General features: G+C 36.3%; 1 protein-coding gene across 22 annotated transcripts in view; it reads left to right on the top strand.

Moving 5' to 3' along the window:
• NRXN1 (neurexin 1) overlaps window positions 1-22,665 on the top strand; it is a 1,147,797-nt gene that overhangs the window by 582,680 nt on the left and 542,452 nt on the right. For 14 of the 22 annotated variants that reach the window (XM_043603364.1, XM_043603362.1, XM_043603358.1 and 11 more), the window contains 2 exons: window positions 7,137-7,310; window positions 13,569-13,688. In XM_043603364.1, coding sequence (XP_043459299.1) covers window positions 7,137-7,310; window positions 13,569-13,688 — 294 coding nt within the window. Of the gene's footprint in view, window positions 1-7,136; window positions 7,311-12,619; window positions 12,647-13,568; window positions 13,689-22,665 lie in introns of all 22 variants that reach the window. The other 8 variants (XM_043603353.1, XM_043603344.1, XM_043603349.1 and 5 more) reach the window with 1 other exon arrangement.

Raw genomic sequence — 22,665 nt, 5'->3', positions numbered from 1 at the left:
ATGAAGAGGAAGGATGGATGCAGGTACACCAGATAACAGGCTCTTGCATGAAAGGTGTACAAGGGGAAAGATAGACAAGAACTGGAAAAGGAAATTACAGAAAAGGAAATTGGCAAATGTCAGAAGTATTGATACAGCTGAGTCATGAGTTCTTATCAATAATTTAAATGTAAGGTGTGAGATAGAGAATAGAGTTAAAAGATGATTTTGGAATTTCAATTTGGGTATCAGAGAGATGAGAAATGGGATTGCTATGAAACAGAAAAGTCTAGAAGTAGTTTCCCAGTGCAGGGGAAAGATGATGGCTTGGTTTTAGGCTGAACTTAGAATGCCGGAATAAGCCTCAAGATAAGAGTTGATAGGTATTTACTACAGAACTAAAACCAGGTGGTTTTAGCACTTAGCCTTATATATACCAAGAAAGACTAAGGTGTAGAGAAGTTAATGGATAACTAATAAATCAAACTGGTGACCAGTGAGCATCTCCTCCGCAAAGAGTTTCTAAAATTAACCTGACATTTTTAAGAGACCTATGGAAGACACAGATCTTGTATCTCAGAGCAAAACATCTACTTGAATTGCCAACTTTGACTTCAATATTGAACACTGAGTGTGCTCTGATCTTAGATGTGGTCTTGGACAGTGTTTATTGTTTAATCCCATGTGTGGTTTGTTATAAAGGTTTCCATTTGTCTACTCTTGAGTTTTAAATGTGTTAGCTTCTGTGCTTCTGCTTTCAGTAATTTAACATAATTTATTTAAGCAGTCAGAGGAAATTGTGACTTCAGCTTTCTCCCCAGAAAAAAATAAAATAAAGTAAATAAATGAATGTTTGTTCCCAAGGTATTGAAGATGATTTTTCTTCTAAGAGGGCACACCTAATATATACAAAGAGGTCTAGATTTAATGTGTCTGCATTAAGGTATATGGTCAAGATCTGACCTGAGGAGGTTCATTTGTGGATGTACAACAAAAGATTAATTTGATACAAATTAATGATAATGATACAAATTTGGGGGCAGAGTTCAGTTGTTCCCTGGGATAAGAGAAGGTACTTTTCCTGCAGAATAACTCTCAGAAACTAGCCCAATCTGATGGCACTTTTTCTGCCAGCTAGTCACAAGAATTCAGAACAAAGTTAGACTTGTGTTCCAATTTGCTGTCCAAGGTCCTATCCAGAGCAAAGCCTCCAGAATTATACTTTCTCCAGTCCAGCCAGTAGGAAAGAAAGGCAGTGGATATTCAACCTTTTTTTTTTTTTGCCCGCCAAATGCCAATTATAAGAAATTGTGAGAGCCTTCTTAAGTTTCCCTAGAGTTTTAGCCATCCAAATCCATAAAGCACTTGTTCTTAATGTATGCTTATTTTAATTAAAATGAAAGTAAAATGTTTAAGAAGCACACAAAAAAATACATATGAATAAACAGGAAAGCTGAGTCAAAGAACTAATTATACCTTGACACTTGCATTCTGCTGCTGTAAGGCAGAGCTTGGAGTCCTTGCTCTAATTGCCGTATGCTCCGTGTTTTAAAAGAAGAGAAAAAGTCTTATACCACTTCATTTACCTGCTTTTTTGGTTGATGGCTCCCAAGCTGCACCTTCCAGACTCAGCAACTCTTCCCTAAGACCCCAGCTCCTATAGTCATATCGCTATGGACACTCCTACTCAGATTCCTCCTGTTTAGTGTTAAATGTAATTCCCTCTCTTTTGTCCAAATTATCACTGCTTCAAATTCTGTTGTGTCCCCTAGCCTGCATGACTTATATTTTTGGATTTCTCATTGTCTTTTTTTTTTCTTTTTGGAAACCAGTAGTCATAAATTCTATTGTGTTACTCAGAAGACTTTGACTTTACTTAGTCAACATTATTTATCATGGCCCCTTTAGAAACTACTGCCTTCCAGCCAACTCTTGTATGCTTTCTTCACTGCTGTATTTAATTTGTCTTCATGGTTTATCTGTGCTGTTCCCCATGCCTGGCACAACATTTATGTTATTACAGAGTAATGTAGCCTATCCTTTCTTTGGGTCTAAACTCTTCCATGATGCTCCACCTTACAATCCAAGTCCATAAAAGCCTTTTATTTTTCTGATTGTATAAGGCACATTTAGCTTGACTCTTTTGACCTGGCCCTGGGACATCACAGAATTCTTCTGTTTCTTAATCTGTTTATATCAAATTAGAAGATATTTATCAAGTAATTGTCCTCTTTCTGTAACCAGGTTCAGTGCTGCTGGGTTTGTAACTGAATATGTCAAAGGAGCCTCTGGAGCTTCTTATAGCACAGTGCAAGGCACACTCCAAGTACACACATGACTGCAAATCTAGTAAAGTAAGACGTGAATTTGACACCTTGTCATTCTAGTTATACTAGAAACAAGGAGACAGCCTAGACTTCTCATTCTGTATCTCTTACTACAATCAACATAGAATGAGATACACCATAGATGTGTCCTTGCCAGGCATACCAACAGTCACACCAGTAGTTGTTGTGCGCTGAGTGCATGCTGTACCCAGTGCTTGCATACTTTCTCTGTAATCCTCACAGTCTTGCAGGATAGGCATTATTAACCCGCTTCACATATGAAGAATCTGACTCTTAAGGAAGTTATGTAACTTAATGTGCCTTCACTAAGACAACCAGTAAGTGGCTGAGCCAAGGTTTATAGCCAGATAAAGTAAAAAGCCTGTGCACTATTCCCTACTCATTACTGCCCAACTACTAGAATATGGATATTTGTGATATCACCTTACATCATTCCATAGATAACACCTTTGAGAGACAGAGACAGAGACAGAAACAGAATGTAGTTTGAGATTTTTTTGGAGAAAAAATACTCTCTAAATGCTTGAGGTTATTGGGCTTTATACATGTTCTCAGCATCTTCTGCTAAAAATGCCCCAATTCCATCATTGGCTTGTCAGTTGCATGCATGGCCTACTTAAAGGATATGAATAAAAATCAACCCTTCATAGCTTGAAGAAGGGGTAACAGGCTGGCTTCAAGTCTGTATGAACCTGACTCTTATTAGATGTCCATCCTGGCTCTTGTTCACACACAGGGTCATTAAAAAGCATATCCTCCTTCCCGTGCACAGGAATTTGCCTGCAAGATCCCATTAATGCTAATGGGTCATTTTAACTTCCATCACCTCAAGGATCAAAAGGAAAAGCTGCATCTTTGATGAAGTGTTAATGCTATATGGGGCTCAGGCCACTTAAGGGTTTCTTTTGTTCTCTTCATAGGGCAACCCACCAGGGGATGTTAGACCACTATCTACTATATGAAGAGGTTATAAAGACAGTATGAAGTGGTGGTGCTAAGTGCAGCTTCAGTAATGAAAATGAGAATGTATTCCCTACTTATCCACCTTAGTATATGTTTGAGGCTTATATCCTGCACTGCTTGAATCGATACTTTCTGCTCTTTAATAACACAAGGGGAAGATTTCTACTTCTCTGCAGTAATCTCTGAAAAGTTGTTCAGGCACATATGTTTGCCAACAGAAAAAAAAAAATAGGATGGTGGCAGGAAGCGGGGAAAGGAAGTAAGTGCATTTTAGAATTAGCTCTCTCTCCATGTGTTGCCTTAGCATTCTTTCTTTCTTGATTCTTTTCCACTATGACCTCAGTCCATCAGATGGCTGACAATATGTGTCGAGTGTCCACTGTGCTTGTAGGCCACTTTGGGAGAATGTAAAACAAATAGAGACACAGTCTGTCCCTTCCAGGAGGGTGCCATCAGAAAGAGGGAGGTAGGGGGCGCCTGGGTGGCGCAGTCGGTTAAGCGTCCGACTTCAGCCAGGTCACGATCTCGCGGTCCGTGAGTTCGAGCCCCACGTCAGGCTCTGGGCTGATGGCTGGCTCAGAGCCTGGAGCCTGTTTCCGATTCTGTGTCTCCCTCTCTCTCTGCCCCTCCCCCGTTCATGCTCTGTCTCTCTCTGTCCCAAAAATAAATAAACGTTGAGAAAAAAAATTTTTTTAAAAAAAGAAAGAGGAAGGTAGGTTAGCAAACATGTAGTGTCTTATACATAACTTTCAGTGTAAATTCTACTTCCAAAAGGCCTGCAGCAATGCTAAGAAATCTTCATCTAACTATTCCCTCTGTTCTCGAACACTGCATTCAATAGGCCTGGAGGAGAGCTGAAATGTTCTAACAAATTTAGTTCAACAAATGAACATAGGGAGCATGTCCTTGCATTGATATTTGACATGTAACAGTTTAAATCTCTCCTCAGAATTTCAGATGTATATGAAAGGTAACTCTCTATTTTTCTATAACTCACCTTGGTTTCCAGTTTGAGTTCTGATCCTTTGAGTTAGTGAAAATGTAATCTCAGGCAATTTTCCCCCTTACTTCCCTGAGATTATGTCTAAATTATTTGGGTGGGGGACTTCCACTGTTGATCTTTTGGGAGATAGAGATTACACAGGAGCTGGTCTTGGGTATTGTATCCTTATAGCTCCGATGTCCACTGAATTGCCAGCATCTTCATTCTTGTGTGCATGACCAATTAATGTCAGTCTTTTTCCGTTTATTTCTATGAAACTCTGGGAATTGTGTCGCTCCCATACCACAGTTGGAATATGGTAAATTCTGTGAGGCTGCCTAAGTTCTTAGCATGTCTAAATCTACCATGCAGTTATGTTTTTCCCAAGAATTCCACTTTTACTTCTCGGTTCTCTTATGGAACTACACACAAATCAATAGAATTCGGTAAATTTACCTGAAGTTTTTACCTCCACTGGAGCTCAGCCCTCAAATTAGAGCACTGTGTCCTCTTTTTGGTATTCATTGACTGTGTGCACATTTCTTCTCTAGTTTTCTCTCCTGTGTGTTTACATGAGAGGTAGGAAAGCTTTATTCTTCTCTTGTAGTTGGCTATATATTCTATTTCATTCTTTTAAGAGTCTTGACTTATGCAAAAAGGTAATTTGCAGAAATGCAGGAAGATAATTTGATATCTTTGGTTTCTGATTCTTTTCCTTTCTCTGAGATAACTAAAACACAATGGCTTTATGTTTAAGTGAGAGCAAAGACTGGAGAAAAAGGAAATATGGAGAAAAAAATAAGTCGTTTCAAAAATAGTATCCCATCTCAGATGAAACCCATACTATCCTTTAATACTAGGAATATAGTTAGTAGTCAATGGATGTTTTATTTTGTTCAAGATGTAGGGGAAGTTAACACATCCAGTACCTTCAGTACGTCTCATGCAGGATCAGTGGCATCCGGGTATAATACTTAGAGCTTTAGTTAATAGATCAGGGACCTAAGTCCTCAGTTTCTATGGCAAAATGACTTTAAGCAAGCTCAATTCACTCATCAGTACAATTCAGGACTCTTATATCTGTGGTTTGATTTCAGCCTACTTACAATCTAATAGGTTAACTTATTACTGTTTCATGGATGCTGGCAGAAGACAGAAGACTTTTGGATCAGAGAACAAGGACTCATGACTCAACAAACAGCATGAGTATCCACGTGTTCTCCTTTATTCCAAGTCCCATGAAGACAACACAGAGGGACCCAGATAAATATTAGGAATGTAGGAGTTTTGTGTTACATTAGGGGAAAGGTATCAGGTGGCCTGAAAGGTTGGTTAATCTGAGAGAGAAAACCCAACTGATAATGAAAAGTCAGAAAAATAAATAGCTCAATAGAGTATGTTAGTAGAACTTTTAAACAGGAATATATCTCATGGAATTTTGGGGTCACCCTCCTTGTCTTCTACATTGACTAAGTGTTTATTAAAGTCAGTGAATTACATCTACTCAATGCCATACAGATATGGTAGATAATCTTTGATAGGAAATGAAGCAATCAAACATGGATTGTAATCTTTCTTGCCCATAAAAGAGGGAAATATCAAACCTAGAGACATGATACTAGCAGAACGAAGTGTTCCATTAGAAACCTCAATAAAATTTTTTAAAAAATTGATAAATTGTTAGTGGTTCCCAGAGCATCATAAAGAATTCAAAGTGATATAACTTCACCTAAATAAGAAATACCTGGGACTCCTGGGTGGCTCGGTCGGTTAAGTGTCCGACTTCGGCTCAGGTCATGATCTCACGGTCCGTGAGTTTGAGCCCCACGTCGGGCTCTGTGCTGACGGCTCAGAGCCTGGAGCCTGTTTCAGATTCTGTGTCTCCCTCTCTCTCTGCCCCTCCCCCGTTCATGCTCTGTCTCTCTCTGTCCCAAAAATAAATAAACGTTGAAAAAAAAAAGAGTCTGCTTACACCCTTTTTCAGGTATTTCTTTTTTTTTTTTTTTAACGTTTATTTATTTTTGAGACAGAGAGAGACAGAGCATGAACGGGGGAGGGGCAGAGAGAGAGGGACACACAGAATCGGAAACAGGCTCCAGGCTCTGAGCCGTCAGCCCAGAGCCTGACGCAGGGCTCGAACTCCCGGACCGCGAGATCGTGACCTGGCTGAAGTCGGACGCCTAACCGACTGCACCACCCAGGCGCCCCAGGATGTAAGCAGACTCTTAATGGGAGTCAGTTAGTGAATGTGATAGGTGCAAGTACGATAATGGGCAATTCTAGTGGAGGAGGTAATTGTGGACACTGAAGAGAATTTGTTGAACTTCTGATTAACATAAAGACCCAGAGTTCTCTAAGCAGAAGGTTGACTGAGTGTCTAGTTCATATTTTTACTCTGGTGGATACTTTCTATATTTTATCTCAGTTAATTCTCATAAAAACCTATAGGACAGATTTTTATCATTTCTATTTTAGAAATGGGGTTTCTAATGATCAGAGAAACTACAAACAAAACAAACTAAAACAAACAAACAAACAAACATTAAAAGTTGCAGAATAACCAGGCTTGGTAAATAACCAGGCTTGGATTTTAGTACAAGAATATGCAACCCGATGGCCCATATTCCTTCCACTTGGCCATACTGTATTGAGCTCATTCAATTCTCTGTGGAAAACTATCTTTGAATGCTGGTATGTTACTCAAGCGCTTCTATTGTTGTATACTTTTAGGAAAATATCTAATTATAATTGACTTTTTTATTAATTCAATGAAGAATAAACCAAACTATTTTTTTTCCTATCCTCCTGTATGTTTAAAACAATGACAAGTTACTTTTGTGACCAAAACTTTGCTTTTCCCACAGGTGACTTATATATAGGAGGAGTGGCTAAAGAAACCTACAAATCTTTGCCGAAACTCGTCCATGCCAAGGAGGGTTTTCAAGGCTGCCTGGCCTCAGTTGATTTAAATGGACGACTTCCAGACCTCATCTCAGATGCTCTTTTCTGCAATGGACAGATTGAGAGAGGATGTGAAGGTACTAGATCTTTGTTATGAAATTCTAAGTAATTCTAATTCCAACTGTAAATAAGAACAATTCTCTCTAGGCAGCAAAATTTATTTCTGCCAACTGTTCAACCCCCTCCCCCCCAGCCCTTAGGGCTTAGAAATCCTTATTTGTGTTTTTCACTTTTCAGCCCATAAATCCTACATTTTCTGGGCTGTTTGCAAACCTACGTTAATGCCTTATATAAGATGGGAGCTCTGTGCATGGATCTTGTTATTTTCTGCTCCTGTGAATTCTATAGTTTGCCTAATTGGTGGGTTAATCATTTTTGCAATGCCTGCTTTAAAGACATTAAATAGTTACCCTGTGTAGACTAAAAAATATATATTTACTGCAGCGAGTGTCAACCAACTTGAGACTGCCTTTTTTTTTTTCAAATCTACATTCAGCAAGCTACAAGACTATAAAGTTCAGATACCCATTGTCAAATCACTATTTGATTTGTATCTACCTGGTAGCAAGAGTTTCTGCTGTATATCATCAGTTTGTTTTAGCAAAAATTGTTTTCTTCTATTACCCAGGATTAATATTCCATACTTGAGAAATGTGCTCAAGTATCTTTCTGTTTTTCTGTGCTCTCTATCAGATGAAGATCTGTGGGAGTACTTTTAGATCGCTACTTTCATTTTAGATAATTTTCACTTCAACACCTCAGATTATGTGAGCCAATTCTCCCTCCATAAATGTAATTTAATCACATTATCCCGAATTTGGGGGCTCTGAATGTATTGCTGGTTCTCCTTTAATGTTGAAAACAGTTTGGGCTATTTTGAAAATTTTAGATTCATAAGGAAATTTCATATGGAAGAAGCAAAGAAAGACATGTGAATTCCTATCCCCCAGATTATGAATCATTCTTCTCGGCCAAAATAATGCCATTAGATTTAGCAATTACCTAAGTACATGGAGATTTTTTTTAAATACACTTTTTTCTCTCTGCTGTATATATTTCCCTGAAAAGTCAGGTGAAATTCAAACTGTGTTTTAATCCTTCTGGAAGATAATGTTATTTAATAGAAGACTTCACTGAAATTTTCGTTAATGTTATTGCTATATTTATTTTTTTTATTTCAAATTTTGGTGTTACACGGTCTTGTAAAACAAAGGGAAACTGTGTTTTCTCCATTTACCAAAGGAAGCAAGATTGTTAAGTGAATAAATTCTTTCTAGTGGGTAGATACATGTATGTAGGTCATAACTTTGATTCTTGGAGGTGATCTAATCAGTGAGAATATATACATTAAAAAAAAAGTACTACAAACTCCTGAAAAAAATTTTTTTTTCAAAAATAGGCCTTTTTACAAAGTTGCTTGGCAAGTGACTTCTCACCTACAAAGAGATGTTGGGAGCAGACAGACACGTTCACAGCGAAACACCCACAAGATAGAAATCCAAACACACACATATGACCCCCTACCACTGACACATACATGATATGAGTGGGTTGGTATAAGGGAAAACTAATGAGAGGAAAGGTGGACTGAGAAAAGATATTTGTGGAAATGATATTTGGTTTTATTTCCTAACATAATCTAATAAGCAGAGTACTATTTGAACATTTGAAATCATTTAGTAGATTATGACATTGGTTCCTTCCTTACCTTATATGTGATGCTTATAATCTGAGCTTTAATAATTCTTACCCTCTTTTTACCCCCTTTTTCTTTATTCTTAGAATGTTACCATGCCCTTGCCTTTCTACCTTAACACTTCCCTGATTTTTTCATTCCAACACCAAGATTAAGAACTTTTAATTTATGATTATTTCTATCCTATGAAGTTCCTAGGAATAATCTTAGATAAACCTGTCATATGTGTAATTGATGATATACATATATTTTTAGAAATAGTGATCAAATTCTAGATGCTTGATGAATTACCTCTGTAAAGATAGTTGTGTTATAGAACTTTAAATCCAAATCACACTGGAATCACTGAACTTTCATATTAATAGAAGTGGTATAAATTTGTGAATAACCAAATATCTTTGAAGATTTTCCATCATTCCTACCTGACAAGACCCACAAATCTCTAAGTCCCTTTCATATAAAAAGTTCTTGGTCTTTCCTAATAACCACTTGCTGCCTTCCATTTTTAACTAATTTCATTGGGTCATAGCTGCTTTTATTTATATAGCACACTAGCTGGGGGAGGAAGCTTGCCTTTTCCAAGTCCCTTTAGATGAATGTTTCTCAAACTTTAGCCAGTATCAGAATCACCTGGAGAATTGTTAAAACACAAATTCCAGAACATTACCCCCAAGATTGCTGATTCAGCAGGATCCCAGAATTTACATTTCTAACCTGTTGCTAAAATGATGCTGATGCTGTTGTTCCAAGGACCAAACTTTGAAAACTACTGCTAGGTGGCATTTTCCTACCTACCTAAGAGAAAATAGAGACTGGTAACCCACCAATAATCAGGCTCAGATAAGCTCAGTACTAAAACTAAGGTAAGATAACTTTCATACGTAAAGTCAGTGAAAATTTTTTTTTAATTCAGACACTCTTTGCATAGCATCTAAATTCAGTCCCAGAACTGTTATAAGCCACAGAAATACTTATTAAAGCTATCATTGACTTGGCAGTAGTGACAGTAAGTTTACATCTGCTATTTCATTGCATCCTTAAAACTCTGTAAATTAGGTAGCACTGACGTTTTTTAGATGAGTAAATTGAGCCTCACAGACGTAAGGTGACCTTAAGATCACACAGCTCGTTCATGGTTGATGGAAGCTTTGAACCCAAGTTTGCCATACTTGAAAGTCCAGGCATCAAAACACTTTCGTCTCTTGTTTCTTTGGTTTCCAGAGATTTTAGTTTTACCTCACTTCTCTTCCTTTTCACACATATCCTTTTACTTAACCACTTAATACACATGTCCTTGTGGTTTGTTCCCAATTTTATTCAGTGACAAAATAAAAGGAACATTATATAACTCAAGGAAAAAATAAATTCAGGGCTTTGTCTTGTGTAAATGCCTGTCCATATTTAAATATTATTCTAGAAGGTGAGTATTTTGAAAAACATGTCTTGTCATACAGAGGCATGCATTCTTTTATAAGACCTGAGTATAAAAAGACTGTTGTGGGGTGCCTGGGTGGCTCAGTCGGTTGAGACCGAATTTGGCTCAGGTCATGGTCTCATGGTCTGGTCCATGAGTTCGAGCCCCATATGGGGCTCTGTGCTGACAGCTCAGAGCCTGGAGCCTGCTTCGGATTCTGTGTCTCCCTCTCTCTCTGTTCCTCCCCTGCTCATACTCTGTCTCTCTCTCAAAAATAAATGAACATTAAAAAAAAAAGACGGTTGTGATAATGAAAAATAAGAATAATAAAGCATGTCTCTCTGCGCACATAAAGTTTGGCAGGTACGCTGAGTTGCAGCTCCAAAATATGGGCAGATTCATTTTTAGGAGTGCAGTTTTACCATTTTTAGAATTTGGTATTATTTTGCAATTGTATTTCTGATGATTTTTACAAGAGCAAAAGTGAACACAATAATCTAGCTCTTCATCAGTTCCTATTGCTGCTCTTACCTTGTGCTGGGCAAGTCAGGGAGCTGCTATGAATTAATGAAACAGCACCTGACCCGCAGTGGGCCAGCACCACTCCCTGCTCCCAGGCTTATCCCAGGAGGGAATGTGAGAAGGAGTATTGCTTTAAGAGTTGTTGTTGTTTTTTTTCCTAATGTTAATTTATTTTTGAAAGAGAGAGAGAGTGTACACAAGTGGGGTAGGGGCAGAGAGTGAGGAGGACATAGGATCCAAAGCAGACTCTGTGCTGAGAACAGCAAGCCCAATGCAGAGCTTGAACTCATGAACCGTGAAATCGTTATCTGAGCTGAAGTTGGACACTCAACCAACTGAGCCACCCAGGAACCCCTGTTTGTTTTAAACAAACAATAATTACTTTCAGTCTCTAACTCCATGGGATAAAGATCATTAGACCACTTGCCTCTCATAGATTGTAAACACAACAAAAACTAAGCAATTTAGTGGTTCTTAGTTCTTTGATGAACTAAGTGATAAAAACTATTACATCTGTTCAGGGCTTCCAGGTCTGAGAAATTAATAATAATAATATTATTATTATTATTATTATTATTGATAACATCTATTAGTTTTATTACTATTAGTATACCTATTGTTGTTATATAATTAGTTCTTACAGTGTTATGGTTTCTTAATTTGTGAACATTCACATAGGTTAGGCTAAATTCAATAACTTTCTATGAAGAATACTGAGAAAATTATAACAGAAATACTTTTGTAACGAGCATGTTTAGAAAGACATTTCATGAAAATGTCAATTTACACAAAGGCTAATTACAGGTAATTCTCATTTATTCACTAAAGCAGTTACCTCAAAGGCTTTCAGTGTTAATTGACCTGGTATCATTTCCATATTTTCATAAAACCTCTAAAATAGTGTTTACTAGAAAACATCTTTAGTTTTCTACTCTAAAGCTGTTTAGATTGACTGCATTCTGTTTTGACCATTCACTAAGACAGTCCCTATTAGTGGGGTTCTATTGTAATAAATATTCCCAGAGCAGTTTAGAAGAGTTGAAGGGAATTATGAAGATGGAGAAAATACTGACATAACTCTGAGATCCTTAAGTAGTATATGCCCAGCCTGGTAAGAACACTGAAATCTTGTAAAGGGATTTTTTGTAAGAGGAATTAGACTGCAGTTTGCTTTTTCTATCCCTTAGTTCTCTCAGCCACCCAAATAATATATATATAGTACATTTTGATAGTTTGGTGTCACTCTGAAGTCCAGCTGTTGGCAATGAATGGCTGGCATTACAGTCTTAAGCCTTAATTGCAATTGCAAGATAAAAAGATGCAGAGGGGAAAAAGAAATGGAAAGGGATCATTGGTCTGCTAATGACCATAGTCTACACTGTATATGCGCATGACAAATGGTGCCACGTTTTCCAAATAAGCAATGCAATTCCTTTGGTAACGCATTCATATCTATCCAAGAGAGGAAAAAAATACAGAAGCTCTTTTAATTTCTTTCATTACATGTCATCAGCTCAACTAACCATTATATATACATATACAGTAAAATTCTAATAAATTACTGCTTTCTCATTTTTGGCTTCTCTTAAGATTTATGGCTGTTAGTATTAATTTGTTTGCTCTACATAGCATTTTTTCTCCCCCTTTATAGCAGCATGCTTTTTGAATCTGAACGTTCTGTGTTTGCCCCATTTTGGTATTGCTTACTAACATTTAATATATTTTGCTTTTTTTTTTTTATTTTGCTGACAAAGTTGCATTGATGAAAGCTGACTTGCAAGGTAGATAGCCCTGTGTGTAAAAAACAAGACTGAAACCCCGCAATACACGGTGGAAACCCCAAAATGACATTTTCTTTACATCTTTCAGTGACTGTTGTTTGGGTTCAGATTTAATTTCTCCCCTTCTTGAACATTGTGCAAGAAGCCTCATCTTGTAGCATAGTCTACATAAAGGCTTTCAGTCTTGAATATGTTTGTATAGTGATTGCCTCTAGTGCTTTGATCATCTTTTTTTTTAGTTCTTTGTTTTCCAGTGTTCTAGTTATGATTCTTTAGAAATAGCCTAGAATTCTTTTTACTTGTACGTTAAATGGGGGCATGTCATTTCTACAGACTTTTTTCATTTTATGTTTAACTGCATGAAATTGTTAAAGCATGTGAATTGATACTTGCCAACATACCTATCCAAAACACCCAACAACCATAACTTTATCCATAGCTTGTGCAGGGAAACTTCTGGAAGCTTCTAGGGCATTTTTGCATAACTCTCTTCAGTTATTTTGCCAATCTTTATCTCAATTTCATTAAGCTCTAATCTCCATTTCTCATGGTGTCTCTATTCATTGGTCAGAAGTTAAGGAGATCCATGCATTTTTCTAAAATACAAATGGTGATAGAGAATTACTGATGATGGAATGAGATTACTTGCGACCATGATCATACTAGAAGCTATGTGCTTGCTTTTACTATTTGTTGGTTTAGTTTACTATTATAATGTATTTTGTTCTATATTTGAAACTTCAGAAAACCTTCATATTACAGCTTCTCTGTTCCTAATTCAGGTGTGTGAACTAGAACTTTCAAAACTGGTTTGGTCATGTAATTTGAGGTGTTGGCAACTACTATATGTGACCTAGCTCATGTATAAAACATTTGTGGATTTTTTTAAAGAACCCAAGTTTCTTTTGGATTATTTTTGCAGGACCCAGCACAACCTGCCAAGAGGACTCCTGTTCCAATCAAGGTGTGTGCTTGCAGCAATGGGATGGCTTCAGCTGTGACTGTAGTATGACTTCCTTCAGTGGTCCACTCTGCAATGACCGTAAGTACCCCTCTGAGTACGGATTCAGATAGTCATCATTGCTTCCAGTTACTGTGAGTCTTTATATTATGTGTAAGTCAAACTGTCATAATGAGAAGCAGTTGGTTTTACAGAAAGAGCATTTTTGAAAAAAATAAAGTATTAATCAAGGATGCCTTTAGCTAAATGCTGTGATGCTGGTGAGCCTTTAGTTTGTAAGCGTTTACTGTAATGTTTTTCAATTGCTAATGGTCACCTTGTCAAAAATCTTTTTTTTTTCATTTCCTACATATGACAATCCTCTTCTAGTTTTTGAAAGAGACTCCTTATTACTTTATATTAAATAATCTTTAATTCCAGAAGATTATATGTTGAGGGCTGTAATTTTCATGAAAGGTGACACATCTCATTATGTTTCTCTTTCTATATCTTTCTTAAAGCAGTATCTGCCTTTTATTTTAAAAACAGTATGTTTAAACATTGTCCTTCAAGTGGTCTCTCGTATACTTTAAGCACCTGTGGACTTTTTTTCCTTTAGTCTCACAATTGTATTGTTTATAGCATGACTAAGAAACGCAGCATTCACATGATATCATGGAATATCTAATGGTGTGACTTCAGTGAGAATTTTAAGACTGAATTAACTGGTGTATAGGATGAAGTCCTGTTTCTTAATTCTCAATTAGATTGTGCCTTACAGCACTTCATCAAAATGATAAAAAGCATTTTCTACAAAACAATAAATTTCACTATACTGAGAAAACTTTTCTGACTAAGCCTCCTGCTTGCAAAATAGAATGAATGATTTATATCATAAAAGCGACAGTTAAGAAAAAGCTCTAGGATGATGGGATGGGGGATGCGATGATTGAAGATTTGGGCTTGTAGGCAAAGGCTGGGCTTGGGTATGGATTTAAAGACTGGAGTTTTTGCCTTTGATCTTTCTCTGTTTGAAACTCTATTTATGTCAGTACACATATGTATTGCAATATTGAAGATGAGGTCAAACTAAAATATTCCCTGAAACTGAGTTTAGTGATATGGTACAACTCAGCAGCTATTTTCAGATTTTCTATTCAGAAATTAAGTATAGGAATAATAAACAATTATTACAAAGTAAAATAGTACTTGGAAGAGAAGTGTAAATATCACACCACCATAGATGGGGAAGTATTTTGTCTCCATCCTACCAGTGACATCTTCCATAAATTACACCAAACTTGAAGCAATGAACATGTATCCATCATACATTTGCACACACACACACACACAAAATAACCATATTTGGAATTCTATAAACGACCTTAAATGAAGACTCAATGAATAATTTATGTACTTATATGTACCTAAAGCAAAGCAAATATAAAACTTTTATATACTTTTGATAAATATATGTACATATGTGTGCAGAATTATAACTTCCTATATTTGCTCCTGCCCCATAGAAGATAATGTAAATTTATTTTCAAGGACAACCAGAAGACTGATAATTTGTTATGATTTTATTATGGTAAATCTTTAATCCTGAATATGATCCTGACAGATGTATGACTACATGTGGTAGCTGAGATAGCTTTTATTGCATAAAAATGTTTTTCATTTTGCTAAAGAACTTTCTCTGCCAAACTTAATCTAGTTTCCATGTTTTACAAAATAGTTGCCATTTGGTTGTGTCAGATTGTGTATTCTCATATACCAGTTAAATTTGAAGAATACAATTTTCTCTATGTATTTGCTAGACATTTCCTAACAGAACATGAAGATCCTACCCTAAGTATCATGCTGTCTTCACATCATTTTACAGAAAATTATTTGAATGCTGCTCTTGAGTGATAGTGGTGGTGATGATAATGATAAGGCTATTTGTTATTTTCTTGTAAATAAGGTAAATGTCATTCAATAAATGTGTCTCCTGATATGTCTCTTGCACAGATCAGCATTAAAATGACTTTGGAGGGCTCTCAGAATACATACATTTTGATTAAATCATTACCTCTTAATGGGATTTTTGGAACTGTGAAATGCTTTCCTGGTTTGTGCATGGAGTTTTGGTGGTGAGGATATGTACGTATAAATCAACATTTAAAAGAAAATCTTATTTGCATATCAACTTTAATTTGTAGAAGGAACACCAGTCACCATTACCTTTATTAAAAGGTAAACTGAAGCATCCTAAAAAATTTAAGAGTTTATTTAAGGAAAAATAGATTCAAATTGGGCAGCATCCAATCTAGAAGATAGAAAGGAGCTCCAAGGATCTGTATAAAATGAAAGAATTGTGGGCAGAAGAGAGCAGGGACAAGGAAGTAATTCTGGCAAAAAAGAAAAAAAAAAGCCTGTTGGTTATTGAAAAGTTACCTTTCTTTAGGGAATGACAGGGATCTATGAAGCAGATTACCTAAATATTGATGATCAGGATAGTCCTGATTGACTGAATTAAGATTCTGTTTCTGGGATGGCTGAAACTGTAATTAAATTAAATCTTGGTTTGGGAATGTGGGGTTTAGCATAAACGACTCCATTTGGGGCCTCTTGTCTTTTTTTTCAAGTACTTTGAAGACATGCAATTGATAGGGCAATAAGAGTAGCATGCCATATTTTCTTCAATTGTTATGTTCATCAAAATGAACATTATTTCTGCATCTCCCTGTTTTTCTGTGAGTTACACAAACAGAATTAATGTAATTCCTGGGATTTTAACAAACTCCTTTCCTGTATAGTTTGATTTTTTTTAAAAATAAAGCTATTAGGACATTTCATTTCTTAAGGAAATTTCCATCTGTAGTTTAGGTATTTATCCATAAACTCTGTGACAGCAGCCTTTAACTCTACAGAAAACCAACCAAACAAAAACAACAAAAAAAGGAAAATAGAAATAAAGCTTTTAAAAGGGGGAAAGAACACAAATAAGACACACTGTGTCCAAAATAGACCTTCTGACTATCATCTCTCTGATAAATTTCATAGAATGGGTTAAAGTAACTAGAAAATTTTATTTATGTTAGCCTGGAGATATAATTAACAATGGAAAGATGGGAATACTTTTTAGCTTGTAAGTATAATCTTGGGTAAATCGTACTAATTAATGAACTTAAAGGAATCTTTCAAAAAAGAGGCACTTATGCAAAGTGATGCCAAAGGCTACTTTGAAAGAAATATATGTTTGTGAAACCCTTTTTTTTCCCCTGGAAGATTGCCACACAAATGGCCTACTCATTGAGAAAAGTAATTGCTATGTGTACATGTGTAGGGTAGTGTAGTGTAGTGGGCTCAACCTGATTCTTCCATATCAATACTATATTTTTTGGCTTTTTGTAGTAATTTTCTGGTTAAGTTTCCCATTTCTTATCCCTTTCTCTTCCAATCCATCCTATGCTTCCTTATTAATTTTGTTCTTTATTCCTATTCTCCCTAGTTTAATATCACCAGCTCTTCCTGATTTTCCTAATCAGAGGCAATATTTTTCCTCCTCTGACTGCTGTAGTGCTTTGTTGATGGTATTTTATCAGCCATCACTTTCTGGCCTTATGTTATTTAGGTTTGGTCTTATCTCCCTGTAAGACTATATTGTAAGACCACGTGCTTTTCCCAGGCAATATTCTTTTTTTTTTCCACTCATAAGCCCAGTGTTTTATACATCATAATGTATATAATTGATAACAATGGCAACTTACTACGTCTGTGTTGACTAGATGCATGAATCTTGCATGAAGATTTCCAATATATACTCAGTAGTTAACAATACTCTCCAAATTCATCAGTTTGGAGTTGGAGTTCATGAACCTCTGTGGTCTGACCCTAGCTTTCATTTTCATCCTTATCTATTGCAGAACCTTGTCCATATGGCATGTTACTGCCAATTAACTTACTTATGGCTTTCTGAACAACATTACACTTTCCCAATTTCCTCACCATTGCTTATGCTAATTTATCCTCCTGGGGAATGCTCTCATTCCACCTGGAATGAATTCCTTTTACTATATATCTGCTCGAAGAAATATAATTTCATTTTCAATCTCTACTTAACTGTTTCATCCCATGGAAACTTTGATAGTCCTCCTATCTGAGCCTTAGCTTTCACCTATTCTGAAATCTTAGGGTAACCATTTTTCTAATGTACCATATATTGTAGCTTTTTGTCAGCTTTTTCTTCCATGTAACCACTTACTGAGTGCCTGCTATGTGCCAGGTCTCTGCCAGGAGTTTACATTACAGTCACTATATAGAACCAACATATCACCTATTCATGCTTGTGCACAAACACACGAACACACACACATACACACACACACACACACACACACACACACACATATACATACCACCATCAAACCCTTATGCTATACAGTAATCCTTTCACTGCTTTCACCCTGTGGTACAGAATAGAATATAACTTTATTAGCTAATTTAATGTCAGACTGGGGAAGATGAATATGGCTATGATCACATGGAAAATAGTGAACATAATAACATTGTCACATTACATTAGTGCAGAATTGTGTGCTAAATTACACTTCAGCTTCAATGGTGTCTGTTACCATAAGGGAATAATACATCACAGTGCTATTATTTTGGTGCTAGGAGGGTATGGTCTCTGCCATTAGAAGACTATTTTCAGAATTCTAAATTTGCCAGAAGAAAATCTTTCTGATAGGAATTTATTATATCTTTTGTATGAGAATTAGAAATGTTCACTGAAACTAGATTTGACTGTGACTTGTTACCATGACATTTAAAAATACCTTCAGCTTTGTTTCTCACTTTTTTTGTTGTTTGTCAAGAGAATCCAATATCCAGTATTTGAGCATCAATATCATATCTACTGGAAGTGAATCATAACACATATAAAAATAGCTGGATCAAAGTCACATTGTTTCTGTCCCATTTAGAGCTGCCAGTAGTATTAAGCTGTGAGCTGATTTGTTGCCAGTACCATTTAGGGATGAATAAAATTTAGCAATTAGCTCTGTCCACAACCAGATCCTTACTGTATGGTGAATCTTACTGACCTTGGATCATTCAAGCATTTCTACATGGCATCCTTTAAGTTGTTTAAAGCAATGCATAAGCAGTATTTACAGATAATGTCATAGAAAAATTATCTATGGGGAAACAGGATCAGACTTATCTTAGATTAAACCAAAGGAATTAAGATATTGTTCACGCTGATCAGAAAATGCAATAAAAAACAGAAAGGAAAGCATCATATATGACAGAGAAACGTACTTTAAAATAGAAATATTGTCTTCTATGTCATATAAAGGTATCTTTGTTCTTGTTGGTAATAGACATCATAAAAGTAAATACCTAAAATACATTGGTCTTTTCGTATTACAATAGAGCAGTGAAATGACATTTTTAAGCTTTATCTGCATAAGAAAATCAAGTGAGGAGAAAACCCCCAAAACAGTGGTATAGAACATTATTGTATTTGAATGATCCAGATTAGTACCCTGTATTGTTGAGCAGGTAAATGATTCATGACTCTGAATAGCTCTTTACTTTTTGTAAATGGTGTCAGTTTTATACCAGAAGTCAAGAAGGAAGGCCCAGGTGAATTTTTCCTACTGCTGGTGCTCTGTAATTTTTCTAGCTCACTTAGTGTTCTGACTGGGTAGGCTTTCCCTTGGCTCTGATGTCATTGCTCACCAGTGCTGGGCTTATATAAATATAGAGGTGGTCTTTGATGTTTGCATTACTGGGCTAATACTGTGATATCCTACCACTGGCCAACTAGACTAGGGCTCCATTGAAAGAAGGTCCGCCAGTCACCGTGGTTAACTATGCTTAAGGGATTACAGTGGTTGCAACTTCTACTACATGAAATTTCGAAGAGCTCTATGACTAGGGTCTGTATCTGAATAATTTTCTCATTCTCTCGGAGTGTGTTGTGCTCAGGTTTCTTACTTTTCTTTCCAGCTAGGGCAACACAGCACATGCAGGGTCCAGGATAGGGTAGGGAGACTGTCTGAATCTGAGGTATGCATTTTTGAAACTTGAGGTTTAGATTTGCTTTTTTTTAAATGGTTTTTACCTCCCCAGAACTGATGCACTGAAAACCCTTTGAACAAAACGAAGATTAATGATGGTGAATTCTCAGAATCCTGTTTAATACTAAATAAGTATCAACAGTAAATAATTTAGTAGCCATTTATTAATCAAGAAGATATGTGAATAGAGTAAAATGTTAAATAATTCTCCAACTTTATAGAATCAGATTATCATGGGAATGTTTTTATTTTTTTAATTTTTTTTGTTTTTTGTTTTTTGTTTTTTCTGTCTCCAAATTTTTATTTAAATTCCAGTTAGTTAACATGCAAAGTGATATCAGTTTCAGGTGTAGAATTTAGGGATTCATCACTTACGTACGATACCCAGTGCTCATCACAATGCATGTACTCCTTGCATCATTTATTACATCCCCCACTCACCTACCCTCCAGCAACCCTCAGTTTCTTCTCCATAGTTAAGAGTCTGTTTTTTGGTTTGCTCCTTTTTCCCCCTATGTTTGTTTTGCTTCTTAAATTCTACATATGAGTGAAATCTATGGTATTTGTCTTCCTCTGACTTAGTTCGCTTAGCATAATACTCTTTAGTTCTGTCCACATTGTTGCAAATGGCAAGATTTCATTTTTTATGGATAAGTAATATTCCATTGTGTATATCTTCTTTATCCATTCATCAGTCACTCAACATTTGGGCGGCTCTTTCCATAATTTGGCTATTATTGATAATGCTGCTATAAATATCAGGGTGCATGTATCCCTTCAAATCAGCATTTTTGTATCCTTTGGGTAAATACCTAGTAATGCAACTGCTGGAGCATAGGGTAGTTCTGTTTCTAACTGTTTTCCAGAGTGGCTGCACTAGTTTGCATTCCCACCAAAAAGGTAAGAGGGTTCCCCTTTCTCCACATCCTCACCAACACCTGTTGTTTCCTGTGTTGTTAATTTGAGCCATTCTGACTGGTGTGAGGTGATATCTCATTGTAGTTTTGATTTATACTTCCCTGATGATGAGAGATGTTGAGCATCTTTTCATGTGTCTGTTAGCCTTCTGTATGTCTTTTTTGGAAAAATATCTATCCATGGCTTCTGCCCATTTTTTAACTGGATTTTTTGGTTTTTGAGTGCTGAGTTTTATAAGTTCTTTACATACTTGGGATACTAAACCTTTATCAGATACGTCATCTGCAAATATCTTCTCCCATTACATAGGTTGCCTTTTAGTTTTGTTAATTGTTTCCTTTGCAGAAACAGAAACTTTTTATCTTGATGAGGTCCCAATACTTCATTTTTGCTTTTGTTTCCCTTGCCTTCAGAGACATGTCTAGTAAGAAGTTGCTATGGCTCAGGTCAAAGAGGTTACTTCCTGTGTTCACTACGATTTTGATGGTTTTCTGTCTCACATTTAAGTTTTTCATCCACTTTGCATTTATTTTTGTGTATGGTGTAAAAGAGTGGTCCAGTTTCATTCTATTGCATGTAGCCATCCAGTTTTCCCAGTACCGTTTGTTGAAGAGACTGTCATCGGTAGGTTTTTAAAGAAGGTGTATCAGGGGCACCTGGGTGGCTTAGTCAGTTGAGCCTCTGACTTTGGCTCAGGTCATGATCTCATGGTCTGTGAGTTCGAGCCCCATGTCAGGTTCTGTGCTAATAGCTCAGAGCCTGGAGCCTGCTTCAGATTCTGTGTCTCCTTCTCTCTCTGCCCCTCGCTTGCGCTGTCTCTCTCTCTCTCTCTCTCTCTCTTTCTCTCTCTCTCTCAAAAACAAATAAATATTAAGAAAAAAAATTTTTAATAAAGAAGGTGTAGTTCAGACTTTGCAAAAATAGATATTTTATTTTAAAAGAATATAAGATCAAAAGTAGTTAGACTTTGCGAATTAGATATTTTATTTTAAAAGAATATAATTGTGATTGAATTTGGAAGGAAATGGTTGGATCAGGCAAGTTGTTTATATGCTCTGTTTCTGTGGATATACATAGCTGGTGCATAAGGACTACAAAATACTTTTATGTAGATCACACCAGTGTATTTTAATGTTAGTGACATAATTAACAGGTATATGCATACTGTTTATATTTTATAAACCTTACTTTTTCAAACTTCAAAAAAATCTTAATATTTTCAATTTACAAATGAAAAGACTTAGGTATGGGCAGTTACATAACTTCTTTGGTCTAAAATGGCTAATAATTTACACAGACAAGTATGAATGTAGGTCTAACTCCAAGCTCATATTATTATTTGTACCCACAATTCCTTTCCAAGAGGGGTTGATTCAGTGTAAATGCTGTTCAAATTTCCCAGATGCAAAATTCCTATAGAAGTTAGTAGTGACTGGCAGTTAACACTGCAGATTTTTTTTCCCCATTTTCATCTCACTCTTGATTCTTATATTAAATTTGAGCATTCTCTGGCAGGAAACCTGCTACTCCCTTCAACTGTTCAGTTGCTGCTTCTAAAGATGGGTTAACAATTCATAGCTGTCTGAGGTGCATGCTGTCATTAACTTCCAGTTCTGTTATAAAAAAGGTACCAATTATGAAAGAGAGATGGGGATTTTCTGTGATTTTTCTATGACAGCCTAAGTTTCTCAAATATAATAATTTAACCTTTGATAATGAAATCAGGCAAAATATTTACCAAGGTTCTTCTGCTTGAATCAGAATGACAGTGTATGTTATGGGAAATGAGCAGGTAAGGTTCAGAATTGTGCTGACCAGTGAAGGTGCACTGAGTGTTTCATTACATTGATTATATCTCAGTTTTCTCTATATATAGTTGTAGAGGCAGAAAGAACACACACAGAGAAAAAATGAAGTCAGAGATTAGCACCGCAGTATTTGAATGTTTTTTGGAAAACACAAGGGGGTAACACAAGAGAATGCATGAAGCCCAGATCATGAAAAGTCACTATGAGATTAATAGTAAAGACCATGGGCCCCTTGTATTTGTAGAGAAGGGATAGAAAGCTCAAGGGAAATGTGCAGAGTCC

The sequence above is a fragment of the Prionailurus bengalensis genome, chromosome A3 (assembly GCF_016509475.1).
Source record: "Prionailurus bengalensis isolate Pbe53 chromosome A3, Fcat_Pben_1.1_paternal_pri, whole genome shotgun sequence".
NCBI classification, from domain to species: domain Eukaryota; kingdom Metazoa; phylum Chordata; class Mammalia; order Carnivora; family Felidae; genus Prionailurus; species Prionailurus bengalensis.
The sequence above is the reverse complement of the archived record's forward strand: the minus strand, read 5'-3'. Positions and strand labels throughout refer to the sequence as shown.